Here is a 23,267-nt window from a genome sequence, read left to right on the forward strand (position 1 = left end):
GAGTTATGAATTATTCTATGTCTGTTACTGTTCCTGAAAAGATGCTGGAAATGGGAAATTTCTAAATCATTAAGATCTAAAAAAACTTTTGATTAAAATTTTTTTTGATTATAGACAGCTAGAGAAAACCCCAATTTGCTAAATTAATTTAATCAAAATCAATTTGAGTTGGTCCCTTCTGACAGCTCTCCATCAACGACTGTTTCTATTATATATACTCTCCATTTCGTGCAGGCTTTAACTCAGCTGACACCATTGAAGCCAAAAACAAACCACTTTCCCCTTCTCTTCCAAACAGGGAAACTCTGAGAAAATCTAACTACATTGGCTAAGGGTGGTGTTCGTCAGTGATAATCCATGATGGTACGGCGGGGCGACCCGGCGGGGGGTCGGTTTTGGCCCCAAATGTTAGTGGCTTTGGCCATTGTTGTTGTTGCAAGCAATGTAGGTTCTGTGTCTGCTGATGCTTATCCATACTCATCACCTCCACCACCTTATGAGTATACGTCACCTCCACCACCATCTCCTTCTCCACCACCACCTTATGAGTATAAATCTCCACCACCACCACCACCTTATGAGTACAAGTCTCCACCACCACCACCAAAACATGAAGAGAAGCCCCCGTATTACTACAAATCTCCACCACCTCCATCTCCATCACCACCTCCTCCATACTACTATAAGTCTCCTCCACCTCCATCTCCATCCCCACCTCCTCCATACTATTACAAGTCTCCACCACCACCACCAAAACACGAAGAAAAGCCTCCATATTACTACAAGTCTCCTCCACCTCCATCCCCATCACCACCTCCTCCATACTATTACGAGTCTCCACCACCACCACCAAAACATGAAGAAAAGCCCCCGTATTACTACAAGTCTCCTCCACCTCCATCCCCATCACCACCTCCTCCATACTACTACAAGTCTCCACCACCACCACCAAAACATGAAGAAAAGCCTCCATATTACTACAAGTCTCCTCCACCTCCATCCCCATCACCACCTCCTCCATACTACTACAAGTCCCCACCACCTCCATCTCCATCCCCACCTCCTCCATATTACTACAAGTCTCCACCACCACCAAAGCACGAGGAGAAGCCTCCTTACTACTACAAGTCTCCTCCACCTCCATCTCCATCACCACCTCCTCCATACTACTATAAGTCTCCTCCACCACCACCAAAACATGAAGAAAAGCCCCCATACTACTACAAGTCTCCTCCACCTCCACCACCACCACCAAAACACCCATACTACTACAAGTCTCCACCACCACCACCAAAACACCCATACTACTACAAGTCTCCACCTCCACCACCAAAACACCCCTACTACTACAAGTCTCCACCACCTCCTCCACATTACGTCTCACCACCATACTACTACAAATCTCCACCACCACCAGCTAAGTCGCCTCCTTATTATTACACTTCTCCCCCACCACCAACTCCTTACTACCCTCACCCTCACCCCCACCCTTACCCTCACCCCCACCCCCATCCACTCGTAGTCAAGGTGGTTGGTAAAGTTTACTGCTACAGGTGCTATGACTGGAGTTATCCAGTGAAGTCACACGACAAGAAACATCTCAAAGGTGCAATTTTCTTATACCTTTCCAATTTTTCAGTTTCAAACTTTAATGCATTATTAATTGATCTATTTTACATTTGCATGTTTATTAGCTTTCCATTTTAATTTGTTACTTTCAAATTTTTGTGGAATTTTGTCATATGCTCTAGAAGTTAACATCAGACGTCTTGAATATTTTAATTTAATTTGACGAAAATGCAATAATTGTTTGAAAACAAAGCTTGTCTTTAAATCCAAAAATTAACTTAATTAATTCATAAAATTATCTTAAAATCGCATTCAATAGTTTTGATAATCAAATTATAACCCTTAAGACTTTTTCTCGTGTTTACAGGGTGTGACTTCCTTTTTTAAAAATGTTGCTAATATTTTTTATCTAAATTAATTATGACAATAATGTCTGTCCATATAATATTTTGTATAGTTTAGTTGATAAAATATACTATATATATATATATATATCAAATTGCTAGATCAAATCATTAGTGAGAGAATAATTTAAGTAGAAACTTTATATTCAAATCATATTATTTTCATAATTAAAAAATAAAACTTGATTGATTATAATCTTTCTTTGCCCATTTTGCTATACAATGTGGATCAGATTGTAATCATGGAAGGAAAATATAGTTTTCCTTATTAAGGTCTGCACTATGTACTATTGCACAAGTCATGAACACTGAGTCATATCTCTTGATAAAATTTTGTTTAAAAAAGTTTGAATTAAATTAATTCATGGAAAGACAAAATTAGTTATTAGAGTTGGTGATGACTGAAAAATATGTTGTTTGACTTTTTTAGCAACAATTGATAAGTTTTCATTGTTGTTCATGGATTAGGTGCCGTTGTGGAAGTGACTTGCAAGGTTGGAGAAAAAGAGATCATTGCCTATGGAACAACCAAAATCAATGGCAAATTCAGCATTGCAGTTGAAGGATTTGACTATGCCAAATATGGAGTCGAGGCATGCAAGGCCAAGCTCCACGCCCCACCCAAGGGCTCACCGTGCAACATTGCCACCAGCCTTCATTGGGGCGACAAGGGTGCTAAGCTCAAGGTGAAGTCAAAGGACAAGTACGAGGTTGTGCTTGAGGCTAAGCCATTTGCTTATGCTCCAAAGACTCCTTACAAGGAATGTGAAAAGCCAAAGCCTAAGCCTCCCGCTCCTTACTATTATACTTCTCCACCACCACCATCTCACCCGCACAAGCCACCCCCGTACTATTACAAGTCACCACCTCCACCATCACCTACCTACGTATACAAATCACCACCACCTCCAACTCACCCATACAAGCCACCACCATACTACTACAAGTCACCACCCCCACCAGCTCCCACTTACATCTACAAATCACCTCCACCTCCAACTCAACCGTACAAGCCACCACCATACTACTACAAGTCACCACCCCCACCAGCTCCCACTTACATCTACAAATCACCTCCACCTCCAACTCAACCGTACAAGCCACCACCGTACTACTATAATTCACCACCTCCACCATCACCAACCTACGTATACAAATCACCACCACCTCCAACTCACCCTTATAAGCCACCACCGTACTACTACAAGTCACCACCCCCACCAGCTCCCACTTACATCTACAAATCACCTCCACCTCCAACTCACCCTTATAAGCCACCACCGTACTACTACAAGTCACCACCCCCACCTCCTCCAAAATACTACTACAAGTCCCCACCTCCTCCAAAATACTACTACAAGTCCCCACCACCCCCTCCAACTCTCCCTTACAAGCCACCACCGTACTACTATAAATCACCACCCCCACCAACTCCCACTTACGCCTACAAATCACCACCACCTCCGGCTCATCCCTACAAGCCACCACCATACTATTATAAGTCACCACCTCCACCATCACCTACTTACATTTACAAGTCACCTCCACCTCCACCATACTATTATAAATCACCACCCCCACCACCTCCAAAATACTACTACAAGTCCCCACCTCCTCCAAAATACTACTACAAGTCCCCACCACCCCCTCCAACTCTCCCTTACAAGCCACCACCGTACTACTATAAATCACCACCCCCACCACCTCCAAAATACTACTACAAGTCCCCACCTCCTCCAAAATACTACTACAAGTCCCCACCACCTCCTCCAACTCTCCCTTACAAGCCACCACCGTACTACTATAAATCACCACCCCCACCAACTCCCACTTACGCCTACAAATCACCACCACCTCCGGCTCATCCCTACAAGCCACCACCATACTATTATAAGTCACCACCTCCACCATCACCTACTTACATTTACAAGTCACCTCCACCTCCACCATACTATTATAAATCACCACCCCCACCACCTCCCACTTACATCTACAAGTCACCACCTCCTCCAAAATACTACTACAAGTCCCCACCACCACCAACCCCCACTTATGTTTACAAGTCTCCACCGCCTCCACCATACTACTACAAATCTCCACCACCACCACCGGTCCATTCTCCACCCCCACCATACTATTACAAGTCACCACCACCACCTTCTCCTTCACCACCCCCACCATACTACTACAAGTCCCCACCACCACCAGAACACGAAGAGAAACCCCCATACTACTACAAATCTCCACCACCACCATCGCCATCTCCTCCTCCACCCTATTACTACAAATCACCTCCACCTCCTTCTCCCTCTCCTCCACCCCCATATTATTACAAGTCTCCTCCACCACCAGTCCATTCCCCTCCACCACCATACTACTACAATTCACCACCACCTCCAGTAAAAGCTCCAGCACCAACCTACCACTACAACTCCCCTCCTCCACCATCACCATCTCCTCCTCCTCCCTACTATTACAAATCCCCACCACCTCCATCTCCCTCTCCACCTCCGCCATACTACTACAAATCTCCACCACCACCAAAACACGAAGAGAAGCCCCCATACTATTACAAGTCCCCTCCTCCCCCATCGCCATCTCCTCCTCCGCCATACTATTACAAGTCCCCGCCACCACCAGTCCACTCTCCACCCCCATACTATTACAAGTCTCCACCACCGCCATACTACTACAACTCTCCACCACCACCTGTCCATTCCCCTCCACCTCCATACTACTACAAATCACCACCACCTCCTTCACCATCTCCCCCACCACCATACTATTACGAATCACCACCACCTCCAGTAAAGGCTCCAGCTCCAACCTACCACTACAACTCCCCTCCTCCACCATCACCATCTCCTCCTCCCTACTACTACAAGTCTCCACCACCACCAAAACACGAAGAGAAGCCCCCGTACTATTACAAGTCCCCACCCCCACCTTCCCCATCACCACCACCTCCTTACTACTACAAATCCCCACCTCCTCCATCCCCCTCACCCCCTCCCCCATATTACTACTACTCACCTCCGCCACCAGTGAAGTCACCCCCACCTCCGGTCTACATTTACGCTTCTCCTCCACCACCAACTCACTACTAGGTCCGGAAAGATCAACCACAAAATTACAACGTTCATGTAAGTAATATTTTAGTTAAAGCTGCAGTTAATTAGAAATTATCATCTGATAGTTAATTTCATATTCTAATTCATTGTCCATACTAAAATTTCAGGTTCTAGTTTCACCAGAAGAATAAAGGAAGGCACCAAGAAGGGGAGATTTGGACATCAACATATTTCCTTTTCAAGTCCATCGAATAAGGGTCTGAACATCGCATTTGAAAGCTACAATTTTGGTAATCCAGGCCAGATCACTTCCACTTCTTTGGCGGCCATGTTACACATGCTCTTAATATGTTGTAGTGTCATCGATCGAAAGAAAGCGAGAGTGATTTTCCAAAGTGTCTATTGTAGTCTGTTTTTCATTGTTCAATACCATTTTTAAATTATTGGTTTCACCTAATTTATTTGTGTATAAAAATGTGGCCTTTGTATGATTATCTATTTATTGTGGGCATGCGTTTGGAATTTCGTGGATCTTTGTTGTACCATGTGCGCTGAGATTGTTAGCAATAAAATATATTTCTGTCCCCATGTTTTCCTCTTTATAATTATTTCTCTCTTTTTCTCTTCCCTCTCCAATGCAAATTGCTTCGTAACGACAGCTTTGCTCTGATCTTTTGGACCAAATCTAGCTGTCTCTAGGTAGAGTTGTCTCTTGCACATTCTTTTTTTTTCTGTTATAAGGAAATTGTAATATGGGATAAGATAAATATTGTAAGTATTAAAATTTAAAAATTAAATTTATTGAATGTTATATTTTAAAAATAATTATATAAATTAATTACGTTAAATTCAAATTTTAAATCCAACTTAATCAACCAAAATTTTACTACTGCTTATTTCCTTTTCAAGCAAAGGAAACTCTGGGACAGTAATGGCTTAAATCAAAAGCATCCATCTCTACCGACTTGTACATACCAGCACTAGGACGGTTGAATTCCTCAATTTTTAAAAACTTAAATGAAGAATTTCTCAATTGAATTTTAAATACAAAAGGAGAGCAGAAATTAGTTAATAATTATATAATTTATTGATAAAATATTAAAATTTTAATTTCAATAGTCGATCAAATTCATTTTCTAATAACTTTAAATGGCAAATTTCTATCTAGTTGCCACGACAGGATATATGAACTCAGCTTTGATGGAGTGAGATACAATGCCTTTGTGCTTCTAGCCAGCATATGCCAAAATAATATAACTACATCTTATCTATATATCTCTCTGTCTCTGCACTGTAATTTCTACTCCAACTTTACCATTTGTTTGTTTCTCAGTCTCAGTTGGATTGCAGCTTTTTCACAATATAATTATTGCTTATAGCACCTTCTTCCAATCTGCCTTCTATCTTTGCAAAAGTGCCAGCAAACAAAAGAAAAAGGACAAATAATTAATCTTTTTTTTTCTTAAACCATGCCAATTTTGTCTCTTTTTTTCTTGAATTTCCCATTTGCTGTAATTGGCAAGCTGTAATGCTCATTAGATATATATAGCCATCATGATCATGCTCTTATATCTATCAATCAAAAAAAAATTTTATATGTTTTGGGCTATGATTTTGATTTTAAAACGAGAATTTCAGTTTTGAAATCGATTTCAATATTACCAAATTAATAACTTGATTTATCATTCAATTTAAAATAAAAAATAATTACTGAATATTAGGGTCCAGGGGAACTGATAGATATGCTTCATTAGGTGGAATATTCTATGACAAGAGATCTTATTGGAACTCACTGGATTGAGCATCAATTCAACATTAAAGGTGTAAATTAAAAAAATTAAGCTATTGGTGAGCTACTTGATTAATTATATTCGTTCTTCATTGATCCCAACTAGAACCAATTCAAATCGAATTTTGAGTTTCATACAATCTTTTTTTTAAGCTTTTGATTTCTTTTCAATATTCTATACTTAATTGAAATTATATAATTATTAATGTACACATTTTTATAATGACAAATGAGTTGATTAACTTTCTTTTTTTAACCAAATTGGAATAAAAAATTAAAAATAATTATATTATGATTTAATATACCAAAGAAACACATGATTCTTTACAGGCTGCTCATCACCTTCTTATACAGGACCACTTTAACTAGGATGAAATATATCAAAGTTGGATCTATACTCTTTTGTCATGTCACCTTTAATACATTGCAATTCTTTACTTTTTTTTTTTTTTTTAGCCAAAAGATTCGTTCTCATCATTTTACTTGAATTAAGAATTGGATATGGTACTGCATTCATGCAACAATGATATAACCAAATGGCAATTAAAAAGAGCTCCCAAACGAAAAGAAAACAGTGGGAATCTTTCGTCGGGAAAAACGTCAAACATGTCAGTGATTTGAATTGGAAGAAAACAAAAACATATCCCTCGGTTTTAATAATCAATCAGATTCATAAATTGTTACTTGTCATATAGTTAATGGTGATTAATTAGTTGTATAAGCGACCAATGAGACATACTCCGTTACAATGAAGATTCCGCTGTATTATAAATAAGCCGTTAGCTTAATCACATTGAAGTCGATTTTAAAATTGGGGGTCTCGAAATTAAATTTTAATTATAATCCAAAAAATAATAGTATGTCTTAAGTTCTCAATTTCCAGCTATAATATTTTTTTTAATTGATCAATATTCAACTTTATCACATAAGATAAAGTATTTAAAATAAAAGCACCAACTAAGTAACATTGCATTACTATAAAAAAATAATTAGGTGATTGTACAAACTGATAATTTATTAGGAACAAAATAGTACTAAGTCCATTTTCTTCTTGAATTAGTTGTAACCAAAAAACCAAAGGATAAAGTTTGGTGATGGGGTCTTGGATAAGATGTCATTTATTATAGTAAATAGTGATTAATTCAATTAGTTTAATTTATTTTTTTTATTAAAAAAATTTTAAATTTAAATTTTATCGATAATCATTTATTAAAATCATTTCAAATATATAATTTATAATTTTTTATCTTAAATTATTAAATATGATATAATTTATTTTGATATAAAAGATTAAATAACATATTTATCTCGTATTTTTTTTAAATAGTTACCTATGGGAATATTCGAGGCCTATAGGAGAATATTATTGGTTGAATTAACCCCATAAATAATGAAAAAGGAAAGTAAGTTTTGGTGGAGGGGTTGGACTTAGTGCAATGGAACTTCAACAAGAAACTTCCCTTTTGTTTTATTGATTCGGGGAAAAGGAAGAAATGGCCAAAGCCTTAAGTGAAGCAGGTAAAGCAGCTAGCTGGGAAGTCATTTTCACTATCATTATCATCATCATCGTCACCATCACCTCACCATCACCGACAAGTCCAAAGTTGAAAGAGAGAAATTAGGAGAGTCATGAACCCACATCCACATGCAAAAGTGATTCCTTTGTCTCTTTTGGCAGCTTCTTTGATTTAATCCCTTCGTTGGAGTGTCCAACTTGTTTATCCTTTTGAAAAGGGTCCCATCATGGCCAAATGCTTTAGCTTCTTTGATTTAATCCCTTCGTTGGAGTGTCCAACCTGTTTATCCTTTGAAAAGGGTCCCATGATGGCCAAATGGTTTAGCCTCCTTTATAATTCTCTCCATGAGGATTTTTTTTTTATAATAGAAGATCATGATCATGTGGATCAAATTATTATTTTTGGATGATTTTAATAATACATTTCTTTTACATTTAAAATTTTATTTTTAAAATATTTTTCACAAAAATCAATATCAATCAACAAAAAATAAAAAAAAATTTTTAGCAACTGGACTAATACTTGTGTGTCAGTTTCATAATTTTATTCATCTTAACCAACACTCCATTGAAAAAAAAAGTTATGTTATGAATAATCTTCAAACTATAGTAAATTATTTAATATAATGTTTAAATTTTAAAAATATTTAATATATTATTTAAATTATAAATTTATTAATTAAAATAATTATTATATGTAATGTGATTAATATTAAATAATAATAGATAATACATAAATAATTTTCGATCATATTTGATATAAAAGATATAATAAAATAAAATAATATTATAAATAAGATTAAATAAAATAATATCATTTTATTTTGTATATGATATATGTAAGGATTAAGATAAAATAATTTATTTATTTATCAAAATTATCTTTCAAAATTTATATAATTTAAATTATCGATATAATTTTTAAATATATAATTAGACATATAAATTTAATCTTATAGATTAAAAATAATTCTCTCTATTTTTTGAAAATTATATAATCCAATGCTAAGAGAATATTAATCTTTTTTATAATCTTTATCTTTCTTTTTACATACAAATTAAATATGATATAAGATAATTATTATCTTATCCTAACAGTAATCTTATACATCAAATATAATCTTTAAATATTATATTAAAAATTTTAAAATGTATATAATGAATTATTCATAAAATTAACTAAAAAAAAACCAGCATTAAAACAAGTTGTCTCCCAAAGACTAATCTTCGATGGCTTTTCGCAATCTTGTTTTGTCCATTATATATAATTACAACGAACAAGGAAATGGATAAGAGTTTTGTAGGACATCCCATAATTTTCTTTTGTTTTTAAAGGGCAAAAGCTGTTGGATATCAGAATCACGATAAGTGTGATCACTTCAGCAGCCACAACAGTGCTCTGTGATTTGTAAATTTTCCGCATCTCATATAAACATGTATCAAGCCAAAAAAAATCCGACATTTTTTAAGCTAATGATCAAATAAAGTGGGCATGTCTTTTGATAGACAATCATGAAATAGAGATGCTTTTTTTTATATATATATATATATATAGTAATATTAATATGCAAAACATGATGTTACATTTGAGGATTTGCCCTTGATTTTGTGATAAGTAGTGACTTGTGGGAGAATGCAAAGGTCATTCATGTGGAGAAGACAAACAAATCTGATGCTATGGTTAATGGGTCTTTTTGAAAATTTTGTATATAAAAAGTGGATTTGAACATTAGATTTTAATTGTTTTTTAAATGTTATTGAAAAATAAGAAATGTAATTTTAAAATTATTGGAAAAGGAATTAAATTCAGATAAAATTTTATTTAAAATTTTTTAGATGATGTCATAAATAAATAGTTCGTGATGTAAATTTGATGAATAATTTTTTTTTTTAATTATGAAACTAAGAGCATGTTTCTGTTTGGCAATGCTATCGGAATCATTTGATTTATTTTGATCACAATCCTAATGTTAAATAAAATAAATTTTATAATAAAAATTTTTTTATTATAATTAATATTTTCTAAATTGTATAAGAGAATAGGTCTATTTGTATCTGGTTCCATTGTAATCAATTGAATTTGATTGCAAATACAATGCAAAATAAGATAAAATTCATGATAAGAAATTTCAATTACAATGAATTTATTCTTAATCACAAAAGCAGGCTCGTTTGATATTACAGTTTAAAACAATTTAAAATTGATAGGATTGTAGATATTATGATTTTTTTAAAAAATTATAATCATAATAAAATATTATATTTATGTAATTAATTGAATAATTAATTATTTCATCATAATTAACTTATAATTATTAACCCAACAAATTAAAATATAATTAGATAACTAAGCAACTAAATCCATATACAATTTAACTTGAACTTAAGATTTTAGAATTCAACGAATTCCTTTTTATTATTAAAAAAAAGTTTTATTAATTGTAAATATTAAGATTTGAATTTAAAATTATTGAATGATTTTTTATGAATTAATTAAATTAAAATTTGAGTTTATTAAAATCATCGATTTTGATTGCAAACTCAGTACCGAACAAAATAAAATTTATCATAAAAAAATAATAATTTTCAATCACTGTTTTTTTTTTTTTTTTTTTGAAATTGCAATGCCAAATTGGACTTTTAAATTTGGCCCAAATTTTAGACCCGAGATTGGAATTCCAAATGAAAATTTGAAAGTGAGATTGGGCTGGGTTTTGCTGAATTTGGGCACATGTTTTACTACAAGATGTGGTGAATATGAATACTAATCCTTCGGAGATTTTTGGGCTTTTTCATTTTGGGATCTAAAACTTTTTTCTATTCTCGTTTAAGCCCAAAATAATTTGGTTCTTCCGCAAATAGGTAAAAGAAATCAAAGGAAAAGAAAATTTCGATCTTCCTTCTTTAGGCTTTGCTTCTTCTCCAACCTCAGCGGGAAAAAAAAAAGAAAAGAAAAAAAGAACTGCTTAAAAACATATTTTCCTTTTCTTTCGTTTTGTCGAACTTTCCCTTCTTCGTTTTTTTTTTTATTTTTTTTCAATCAAAGTCAATTTTTTTTTGGGCAAAAAAAAAATCTTCTTGTCATATTAAATCGAATTCTGATCGCCATGGTACGTTCTCTATTTAGCTTTTAATTTTTTAAAATTTTTTTAAGTATGGTCTATCCTTAACAGCTAATAGAATTGGGAAATTGGAATAAAACAAAATGTTAAAAAGTTAAACTTTTTCAATGTTAGTTTTAGATGATTTACCTTGGTTGTTAATTTTTAGGTAAATTCATTTGTCATATTTACTTTACAATTTGTAATATGCAAAGATATGGATGTTATTGTCTTAAACATAATATTTCAAGTTTTTATTATCTTTTAGGATCATATGGCTTTTGATTTTCCAAGCAACTAACTAATTTGAAAGGACAGGTATAGGGTTGGAATCTTATTGTTAGTGGACTTAGAACCCTAATTGTTTGGTTTTATGGTTTAGGTTACATCTTGCTCGTATTAATCTTGCTTCTAGGATTGCATAGCTTTTTTTTTCTTGATAGTTGATCCTAATCTTAAAATTTTTTACTATAGTTTATGAATTTGGAATTTGGGTTTTTGATTTTGCAAACAACTAATGTAATTTGAAGGGATAGGTGTAGGGTTGGACTCTCGTGGGTGGATTTAGAATCTGAATTGTTTTTCATAGTGGCTTTAGGTTACATGTTGTTTGAATTCCTCTATTTATTAATCTGTTCTTAATTTTGATGTTATAGGGTATAAATTTTTCCATTACAACAGTTTATTGTAGCTTGTTTTTTCTTGATAGTTGAACCTCAGCTTCTTTTGGCATAATTTTTTGTTGTGATAGATTGAAATGGAAATGAATTTTGAATGAGTATTTTGAATGTTATGTTTCATATTTATTTTATTTTTAGGAATTTAAATGCATCTCTATTCTCAAAAGAGTCTAGTTACATTAGGCTTTACTTAGGTGGGGTGCTTAGTTTTCCCAAACCACCAAATTCAGCATTAAAGTGAATACCTGTTAGATTTGATTTTGTTAACATCCTTATTGTACAGAGATAAAAAGAGATCATGTTGTACAAGTTCATTCCCAGTTATTGCCATGACATTGTGAAATTATAAGTGATACAAGTGTGATGAGAACGCATTTTAATAAAATGTCGAGATACTCATTCCAAGCTAGGATGTTTAAGCAATATTTCTTCTGATTCTTTGGCCCTATTGTATAAATTTGTGGATTGCTGCTAAGAAGTGACTTGTTTAAACTTGAAAGAGCTGGAAGGATAAGATAGAGGTGAAAATACCCTACATTGAACCATGAAATGAAACTTTTAAAGAATCAATTCTAGATAATATTAAACTTTTTACAAGGTTTTATAAAGTTCGCATTCAGCTTAGCTGAGCTGCCTTGTGTTTCTTTTTGTTTTAATTCAGATTTGAAATACTGTCCTCTTTCTTGATAAGTCTATAGATCAAAGAGAGACGGTTGCTATGGATGAGTGTAAAATTGTTATATTTACATTTTATTGTTATACTATTTTACTTTGATGGTGTTTTCATTCTTTCTCTCTTATCCATATATCCTTTTATGTAGGCTGCAAAGATTATTGCCAACTTAATTGTGATGGGCTCAGGCATATTGGCTCGGGCTGTTGTTCAGGCATACCGTCAAGCACTTACAAGTTAGTACATCACTGCACCATTATTATTCAATTCTTTTTTTTTTTTACTTTGCTTGAAAAGTAGGAGCTTGCTTTTATTAATCATGATGAAGATATTGTCTTAAAAACAGTACAGTTGTGCGTTGTAATCATTTTAGTAGACTCCACTTACTGGGAAAAGGCTTTGTTTTGTTTGTTGTTGTTGTTGCTTGCTTACTGTTGTGTATTTTAAACTGTGCATTGACTTTCTTCAATCATAATGCCTCTTCTATTTGAGGTTATGGAAGTTTTGGCTCTTGTAATAATAGAGTTTTGAGGTCAGGATAATGAAAAGAGACAGGGATCAACTAGTACAATGTGCTCAAAACTGTGAGACGATTATATTTTTCAGTGGAAGGTCTTGCGTTTGCTTTACATGCATCAATCTTCTGAACGGTAAGTTTATTGCAGATGCTGCCAAATCCGGTGTTGCCCAGGAGACACTACAAAATGCAGCCCGTAGGGCTGGCAAAGTCATGACGGAGCAAGAGGCCAGGCAGATTCTTGGTGTAAGTGAGGAGACTGCTTGGGAGGAGATAATCAAGGCTAGTATTTTTGTACTCCCTTTTGTCCCTGCTTCGGTTACTTTCGTCTTGAGCAAGTTTTAAAACTTCTTCCATTACTTTATTGCAGAAGTATGACAATTTGTTTGAGAAGAATGCCAAGAATGGGAGCTTCTACTTACAGTCAAAGGTTCATAGGGCTAAGGAGTGCTTAGAGGCTGTCTATCAAAGCAAAGGGGAAGGCACTCCGCCTAGTTGAGAATCCATCAAGGTTTGCTAATTGCACATAGAGACACCTGTTTATATACTAATTCTAGTATGATGAATGATCTCAAAGATTTAAATAGTATGTATCGGCTCTTCTGCTTGTTCGTTTTCTGGATTCAAACACTTACTAGAATTTTATGTCGTCAATGTTAAATTAGTTGAATGGCTGCAAATAATAACTTATTTTTGGATAAGTTGTGATTTCATTATGGAAGAAGCAGTAAAAGACTGCCACCAAATGATAGTTATAAACAACATCAATAGCAACAAATCAGGAAACTACAATACAAACATATAGCTTCTTAGCTTCAATACAAACATATACACATTTTTTAACCATTGATTTTAATAGATCCAAGAGATGAGATTCACTAGACCCAGTAATCTGGTCTTCCTCTTGAATCCATCTAATCTTGGATTTCTGCCTCAGCCAACAGTCCTCAGCTTGAAGTAGTTCATGGAGCCCTAGAGAAAACTTGCTTTCCTTTTCAGCATCTGCAGTAGGAGATTGGGATAAAATAGCAGTTTGAACAGCTGCTATCTCAGCTTTCTGAGCTTAAACTTTTTTTGATAAATCACCAAATTGCGAGAAGTTAATTTTCCTCAGTACCAATTTCAACCTTTTGGGTTTCCTATGCAAAATGGCCATAGGATTCCCACTCATTGGGAACTTCCAAGATTCTTCAACCAGCTTCAAAAACTCATGATGCTTCCACCAAAAAGTGAAGAACTTAAATGGCTTTGTTGGAGACTAACTTGGCACATTCATCTTGACCAAGGCTGGGCTGTGATCAGAGACTTAGGAAGGTAGAAATTCAGCAGTAGAATATGCTATCTGAATAAACCTAAGAATGGTCCATAATTGCCAAATCATGCATACAGGAACTCCTTAGTATTAGTGCCAGCAACTTGGACGCCATCATAATCAGAACTCTCAGAGGGCTACAACATTATAATCACTGGTCCATGACAGGAACACCGACAGAAACATAATTTGAAAATAAGATATCAAAGTGACAGAACATAAAATTTTAACAATAATTATATATATTTAATATAACTAAAAATAATATATTTTATTTTTTTGTGGTAATTTTTGTATAAAATATTTTATAAATCCATAAATTTTAATATTTTATGTAACATAAATATAATAATTATTAGATGTAGTAGGAGCCCATGGACGGTTAGAAAAAGAGCTATGGAGAGAGAGAGCAAATGTGTCCATGGTCTCGTTCTTTCAACCCCATGATTACATCCATAGATGACAGTAACATATAGGATGCTACAAGCAATTCTTTGATCAGTGGCATCCACTAATAACTTAAGGTTTCTTATTCCGGCAATTTATCATTATCTAACTGTTTACGCATGTTGTGCTACTTGTTAGTTTAATGCACAGTAGATTAGTTGAAACTTGAAATACTAATAATAAGAACGTGAGGATTCACATGTAAAGGATATCGGGATTATTCCATCCACCTCATTTAGCAAAGACGAATTTATTATTTTTTTTTTTTTGAGGTTTCCACTTAAAATTTTAAGTTGTTTAAGAAAAATTTTTCATCAAATTTTTTTATTTTTTAATCTTGGGAAAGGTGTTCAAGAAAAAAATTTCATCAAATTTTCTTATTTTCTAATATTTGGGGTCTTCATTGGGAAATTTTAGAGTGTTCAGTAAAAAATTTTCTTTTATATTTTTTTTATTTTTCAATTTCAAGAGAGACCCTAGCTCACAAAATAAATCCACCTCTATCTTTAAGAGCTGAATTCCAATAAGACTGAATTCGATTCTAACACTTCAAATTTTTCTTCTCTTATTCCTTCTTACGCCTTAACTAATTATATAAAAAATATATATATGTCAATAGCTTTGAGTTAATTTAATTTAGTTTGATTTAGACAGTCGCGTGGTTAACTTTCTCTTCATTTGGAGCATCTTTCTGTTGATAAAGAAACCATCATGATGATCTTATATGCAATTATCTTATTAAATTAAGCTGTCCAAATAGTTGAAGATTCCCACTCCCAAAAGTTCAATTTGATAGGCCTAAATGGAAAACAAATTAAAATATATATCTGAAAATGATTTATATTGTTACAATATTTTGGTGAGAAAGAAGGAAAATGGAAGGAAAGAAAAATATGAGGAAAGGAAAAAAAAAAGAATGACAGTAAGAAATATTATTATTTGTGTTTGGTATGTAAGGTGAAAAATAAGAAAAAAAAACAGAGGTTAGAGGTAAAATTGTAAATGAAATTATTAATTTAATTTGAACTTGGAAAGAAATTAAATATGTAAATTCATTCAATTTTTTTTTATTTCCCTCCTACAAAACATAAGGATGAAAAAAACAGGGGTTTTTCCTTTTATCCATTTTCCCTTTTTTTTTCTATTTTTTATTTTTATCAAATATAGTGATAATTTATTTTAGAATCCAATTAATGGGTGTCTATAAACTTTGTTTAAGGATAGTTAAAATATTATTTTTTAAAAAATTTTTTTATTATTTATTATATTTTTATTTCCTTTAATATCATTGGTAGAGACATTTTATGATAAAAAATAAAACTGAGCTTTTATTATAGAAAGTGACTCAACAAAATAATGACAGTATTTCAATTATTTGAGTCCAATTAACATAGTAGATCAACCTGATTTATTGAAGGTTATCTCAAGTCTATCATCTCAATAGTTCACTTGACATACATATTCTTAAGTTGATGTATCATTAAGATATTCAGAACCAACATGTCACATCGACTTAAAATTTGAGTCTCTAAATGGAATAATGTTGATCCGATCACATTTAATTTTTTTATTTTTTTTTTAATTATTAGTGTTACGGATTTAAGGAAGAATCTTCAATTTCATATAAAATAAGAAAAGAAGGTCATTAAAATATAAAAGAGTTCATACTATCTTTGTCTTGTGAGACGTCTTTTGTAAGATAAAATTGTAAGATCATGAGATTAGAGTGGATAATACCTCATAAGAGTGTGAACCGTGACAAGTAAATTGATCCGAGACGTCGAATGAATGGATATTCGGATCTCGAAATCACACAGATCGAAACTTAAATCTTGACTTGTGACACTATCATAAGAATCGAAATACAAATATAAAAAATAAATACCAACTTTTGCTTTTGATTGATTTCCAATATTATAATTTCATATTCTTACCTTTTATTCTAAACTTGGCGCAAACAATCAGCTAACATGTGTGTCTAGCACTGATTAATTTTTTCCTTCAATTGGGGTTTAGCTGATTCACACTTTAGATAGTGCTTGTTTCTTTGTTGAAATTAAGAAAAGCTTTACTTTTTCAAAAAAAAAAAAATCGAAAGCCTTTATGCAAGCTTGGCCTTTTCATCATTATGGAACTCCTTTTTGTAGCCAATATATTGAGACAATTAAACACAAATATGGTGATTACTTTCACCTTTTGTCATCTTTCGATGCTTTGGTAGGGCCACTCTCATTCTTTTTATCAATCCGTAAAACAAAAAAATAGTATTTTTTTTCTATTTTCTTCTAGACAGAAGAATTTTCAAAAGGAGGGAAATGAAGTTGTCAAGATTTGCATTTACTTAAAATAAATTAATTTTAGTTTCAATTTCAAGTTCCCATTTGCATCATTGCATGTTTTCTCACAAGAGAAAGGTTAAAGCTTAAGATGAAGTTATCTCCACATCATTTGCAAGAAATCAAATTATATATCATATATCATATATATATATATATTATAATATACATAATTATCATATAACATTTGTTGATATGAACGTCTACTTAAACAGTTTTTTTTTATACATAAGATAATTCTTAAAATTTTTTATTATGATGGCATATAAGATATTTATCAATGTTAAATTATTTATAAAAAAATATATTTTAAAAATTTTTAAATTATTTATAATTTTAAAATTTAATCAAAAATTAATTTAAATTCCAATGAAATTTTTTTCTTTTGTATATCCCTTCATCTCAATTTAAAATCAATTTTAAAAATAATTTATCTTTTTTTATTTGTCTGTACTTAAGATGATTATTTAAATTTATCACAACTTTTAAAAATATTATTTAATATCTTTAATATTTTTTTATAAATAATCCTTATATTATCTTTAGCTTTTAAATATATTAGTTATAGATAAAGATGATTTTAATAAACAATCCATCCATTTTAAAAAATATATTTAAATATATTTGACTTAAAATAAAATTAAAATTAAAATCAATATTTGTCATAGACTTTTAATATTAATATTTTTAAAAAATATGAAAAAATATATATAAATACCCGAAAACCTCATTGTTGGTTGTTCTTAGTTATATAGTTTTCAGAGTATTCCAAAAAACATATAAGCTGAACATATTTTCTCTACTATTAATTTAATCTCTTGTTTTATTAGTTTATTTTTGCTAATTGCTATAAAAACTAACATTTTTTTTTATGATAGGTAATATTTCACTAAACATACTATTCATTTTATTAAGTAGATTTTTTTTTCAAATCAGCTATAACATTTCTTTTTTCTATTTTTCAATTCATAATAAATTTAATTAGAACCCACTTAAACTAGTATCTTTTTTATTATGATTTAAAAACAAATAAGAAAATAAACTTAATAAATTTGTTTCATTTATTTATGCAGATTAAATCACAATGCACAATTAAATAACAGTAAGAATAAAATTTGTGTTAAATAATTTTTAAACTCTAATGAGCCATGTTGATTACTTTGATGGAATTTCTCAAGCCTAGAATTATTAAGTAATTATCTGATTAGATATCTCTTTAGAGAATAAAAGTCTAAAACACCAAAATTTAAATATTATTATCTGATTAAATATTATCTATAGATAAAATTATTATTTAAATATATTTATAGATTAAAGTTTATTAAGATTTAAATGAAAAATCAATTTAGATATAAGATAATTAAATAGATAAAATTATTATTTAAATATATTTATGAATTAAATAAAATTATATAACTTGATTCTTTACTAGCTTCTCATTCCACTTATTTTCCAAACAATATTCCATATTCTTACAGATTTTAATATTATTTTTTTATTGCTATTCCATTTAAGATAGATTTATTTTTTCTTTTCTATTTGGTTTAGGTAAGCTTTTTTAGTTTAATTTTGACGTTTTTCTTTTTCATATATTACGATATACAAAACTACAAATACATATATTCTTATATTTTTATAGATTTTGTTTGTAGATCTTTTATTTTTTCGTGAATTTTTCAATCAGTCAAATAATATATTTTGTCTTTTTATTAATTATTTATTCAATATTCGTTATTTGTATAAAATAAAAATGATGCTCTGATTAATTAATATAATAAAGTTGTATACCAATTTGATTTATTTCATTTTTTCAATCAAAAAAGTTGTGGAACTCTTTCTTTCTTTGTAGATGTTTTATTCTTCAAAATTTTGTTATTGAGTAAAATTTCCTTTGCTATTTTTTTTTTGTAAAAGTATTATTCTTTCTAAAATTTTAAAGTTTTATTAAGTTAAATTTTTTTCTTTTGCTTTCATTTTTGTAGTGGATGATAGATTCAATGGAGGTGCAAAAAGTCATGCTAGTGGACGATGGATTCAATGGAGGTGCAAAAAACTATAGTAAAAAGTTTACCTCAAAATAATTAAAAGGTATAAATATTTGAAAAGTTATATAGATGCTGAAAATTATGATATTACAGAAAGTCTTATAAAATAAAAATGTACACGCGAATAAATAAATATAATCATTATTTCTCTTAAATGAATAATATCACATCTATTATTTAAACATTTAAAATTATTATTTCTCTTAAATAAATAAAATTAATATTAAAATTACATAAATCTGCAGCTATATAAAAATTATAAAAGAAACTAAAGATGATACAAATTCAATAAACTTCTTTTAAAGAGATAAGATTTTTTGTTTCTATTTTAATATTTTGTTGGTATACTTAAAAATATTATTTACAATATTTTATAGATGTTTTTTCTTCTTTCAATATTATTTATTATATATTCTAAAGTTTGTTAATTTTTAATTAAAATTTTTATTTTTATTATGATTTGATATTTTAATTATATTATTTATATTTTACATATATTTTGAATATGCAAATAATTTAATAATATTAATTTATATATTTATTTAAATTTTAAAAAATAAAAATAATCCGTATATCGTACGGATAGTAAGCTAGTTATACAATAAATTATATAACATTTTATGATTTTTATTTGATACTTTATTTTCATTCATTATCTTTAAAATTCAAATTTTGCATCTTTTTTTTTTTTAATATTTCAAATTTATTTATTCCAACAATTGTTATTAAAATTTGACAAAATTTGTCACATTAGAATCATATGTGAATTGTCCAAAAGAAAAGGATCCTTTGATTTTTGGTGCCAAATTTTATGTTTTAGCTGTGGTTGATAAATAGATTTGAAATATTTTTAAAAGGTGGTAGATTTATAAGCTGGATTTTAAAGATAGTAAATAAAAATGAAATATCACACTAAAATCACATATAATTGGTGTATTTTACTTTTTAATTATCTAATTATGGATAAAATAATATTATCACTATCAATGAATAATTGGATCCTTCAATTATCAAACAAAATAACATTACTTTTGAAAAAAAAAAAAATTCAAAAGATAGATTACAAATCTTTTCTTTTTCAAAATTTATAATTAAAAAAAAAAGATCGTAATTTAAAAATAAAAAAAATCATATACACTAAGATTTAAACGTTAAATATATTAAATGTCATATTTTTAAAAATATTTATATGAATTAATTATATTAAAATTCAGATTTAAAACTTATATTTTGTTAATATTATAAAGTTAAATATTCTAAATAAATAAATAAATAAATTCCCTCAAATGGCGAGATTGAGATCTGACAGCCGAAGTCTATTGACTTGTTATCTGTTTTCTTTTCTTTTTTTTCTTTTTTTTTTTTTTAAATTCTGTAATGACAATTGAAAATAAGAGGATGGTAGGAAATTGACTAGAAAGCGAACCTTCTACCTACTTACCCCACTTTAATTCATTTATAAAAAAAATTATATATTGCAAATCACAATTAGTCAAAATTAGAAGCTTTCCATTCAAATAATAATAATAATAAAAGTAAAAATAATGTTTAAAATAAAAAATACTTTTATTTTTAATCAAAAATGCATTTTCATTCTTTGTTTTTGATATCACATTTTTTTAATTTTGCTTAACCTTACCTTATTTTATTGGATTCTTTTTTTTTTTTATAAATTCTTTGTCAAATGAAAAATTTCCCCTTCAGCTTGAAAATTGAGGAGAAAGAAGGAGTTATAATTTCTCCTAAATTAAAATAAATGGAGGTTCAAAGATTTTAGGAAAATCCCATTATAAAACTACTAGTTTTGGTCTTAGTTACAAAAAAAGCAATACAAAATTTAATATATAAAGATAACAATTGCATGATTTATTGATAAAATATTAAAATTTTAATTTTAATTTTAATAACATCAAGTTAAAAAAAAAAATCAACGTGTAGGACACGAGATTGCAATTTTCTTGTACAAATATGCTTTTTCTACCATGATTGTGAAATCAAGCAAATGAGGAAAAAATAATTCCAATTCAATTATATTTTATATTGATTCATTATGGGTGAAAAATATTATTATAAACTTTTAAAAATTTTAATTTTTTTTATTTAATAATGAGAGATCCAAAACCTCATACTTTTAAGAAAGTAATCAAAATTTCGAAATGCTATTGAACTAGTAAGGCATAGTAGTGATCAAATAGAAATATAGTAATTCGTATCATCATGTCATATAAAATATTATATTTATATTATGATTTATATGAAAATCGTGTATAACGGTTTTTATTGATACAAACATAAAATATAATTTATTGGTTTATTAAACTTATTTATGGATTTTTAAAATTTTAAATTATATTATTTTCATATTTTTTATTTATATTATTTTTATATCATGTTACTGTCTTATATTTTAAATTGATAAATCTAATTAAAATAGGCTTTTTAAAACTATTTTAACTAAGTTTTTTTTTTTTTTTTAAACCAATTTGGAACAAACTCTTTTAATTATGACACGTTTAATATCTTTTAAGTACAATACTTATTATTGAACTAAAATGCTCAAATATTTTATTACATTTGAATTAGCAAGTAATGAGATAGTAGGGAAGTAAGAGAAGTAGAAATCTAAATTAATGATGTAACAAAAAATATTTTTTGGTACCTAAGAATGGAGCATTGTTTAAAGATAGTAGGGGAAGGCATTCACTTTAATTCAAGTAATCTCTGCCTCATTAATAATTGAAAGGTATTCAAAGAACTTCTAGAGAAGTGGTAGCTCTCATTCATTAATTAAGGACATTTATTTTCAACTTTTTAATTTGGCACATATAATATTTTGTTAATTTTTGATTAATTTTTAAAGCATATGAATTATCAATTTCATTGTGTGGATATGAATAAGCTTGAATGGCCCATTTTTTTTTACAAGCAAAGTTGAAGTGTAATGATAAAGAAAGAGAAATTATAAGTATTAAAATTTAAATTTAACTTAAATGATAAAAAAAAGTGTATTTTTTTATTATTTATATTTGAATATGTTGAGAGATTGTGCGAAAATAATATCTCATAAATTTGTTAGATTTGATGTAAATAAATATACTAAATCGGTCCGAAAAAAATTATATTAAGCAAAACTCAAAAATTATTTTACCATTAAATAAAAAAAATGAACTATAATTTTGTAAATTTAAAAAATTAAATGAATCATTTGAATTAAGTGTTTGACAAAAAAGAAAATTCAAATATTGAATATCACCATTTTTTAAGACAAACAATAATGATTAGATTGTTGGATTTTTATGTTAACATTTATAAAATATATATGAAAAGTTTATCTAGCATTAAAAAAGTGATATATATTTATTAAGAAATATTTAAAAAAATTTAAAATTAATATAATAAATAAAATAATGCATAACAATATTTTAATTTTTAAAAATTTCCATGATTGTGTATAAAATAATAATTCTATATATATATGTAATAATTTTTTCAATATATATTATCAAAGAGTGTCTTTTTTTTACGAAAAAGGTGATTTTTGTTCATCTTGTTTTTAAATTATTATTTGAAGTAATTTTGCTGATTATAATTTTAATTATAATAACAAATTAATAGTAATAAGATTGTCAAGCTGAATAGATAAGAATTTTCGTTTTATTGAATTTACTTGGTAATTTTTTATTGTATTTATTAAATTTTAAATTATAATCATATTAAATTGCTTCATTTTTATATAATTATTTAAAAATAAATAATAATACAAGTTTTCAAATTGCTCACAAAATGCTACTTTATTCCAAAAATAAA

The 23,267-nt window shown here is 29.6% G+C and overlaps 2 protein-coding genes across 4 annotated transcripts; both read left to right on the forward strand.

Moving 5' to 3' along the window:
• Positions 1-239: 239 nt before the first annotated feature.
• On the forward strand, positions 240-5,632 carry LOC111307769 (uncharacterized). 2 transcript variants are annotated; one of them, XM_089752066.1, is made up of 4 exons: positions 240-1,606; positions 2,442-3,593; positions 3,944-4,550; positions 4,672-5,111. In XM_089752066.1, the coding sequence occupies exons 1-4, from the start codon at positions 358-360 to the stop codon at positions 5,078-5,080; spliced, it is 3,417 nt and encodes a 1,138-aa protein (XP_089608192.1). In that variant the 5' UTR covers positions 240-357; the 3' UTR covers positions 5,081-5,111. The 2 variants fall into 2 exon arrangements, with proteins under 2 accessions (XP_089608192.1, XP_022761698.2); XM_022905963.2 differs by adding an exon at positions 5,212-5,632 and having other exon boundaries at positions 2,442-5,116.
• Positions 5,633-11,237: 5,605 nt separating this feature from the next.
• LOC111307770 (mitochondrial import inner membrane translocase subunit PAM16 like 2-like) lies at positions 11,238-14,021 on the forward strand. Of its 2 annotated transcripts, none has more exons than XM_022905965.2 (4): positions 11,238-11,459; positions 12,952-13,039; positions 13,469-13,602; positions 13,691-14,021. In XM_022905965.2, exons 1-4 carry the CDS (start codon positions 11,457-11,459, stop codon positions 13,817-13,819), a joined length of 354 nt encoding a protein of 117 aa, XP_022761700.2. In that variant the 5' UTR covers positions 11,238-11,456; the 3' UTR covers positions 13,820-14,021. The 2 variants fall into 2 exon arrangements, with proteins under 2 accessions (XP_022761700.2, XP_089607639.1); XM_089751513.1 differs by lacking the exon at positions 11,238-11,459 and adding an exon at positions 11,598-11,619.
• The last annotated feature ends 9,246 nt before the right edge of the window (positions 14,022-23,267 follow it).

Source organism: Durio zibethinus, chromosome 22 (genome assembly GCF_047325235.1).
Source record: "Durio zibethinus cultivar Kanyao isolate XHJ-2024 chromosome 22, ASM4732523v1, whole genome shotgun sequence".
NCBI lineage: Eukaryota > Viridiplantae > Streptophyta > Magnoliopsida > Malvales > Malvaceae > Durio > Durio zibethinus.

Coding starts and splice junctions, on each gene's coding strand:
- LOC111307769 (XM_022905963.2), top strand. CDS start 358: ATGATGGTACGGCGGGGCGACCCGGCGGGGGGTCGGTTTTGGCCCCAA. Junction 1,607..2,441: donor CGACAAGAAACATCTCAAAG/GTGCAATTTTCT, acceptor TTCATGGATTAG/GTGCCGTTGTGGAAGTGACT.
- LOC111307770 (XM_022905965.2), top strand. Junction 13,040..13,468: donor ATACCGTCAAGCACTTACAA/GTTAGTACATCA, acceptor AGTTTATTGCAG/ATGCTGCCAAATCCGGTGTT. Junction 13,603..13,690: donor CTTGGGAGGAGATAATCAAG/GCTAGTATTTTT, acceptor ACTTTATTGCAG/AAGTATGACAATTTGTTTGA.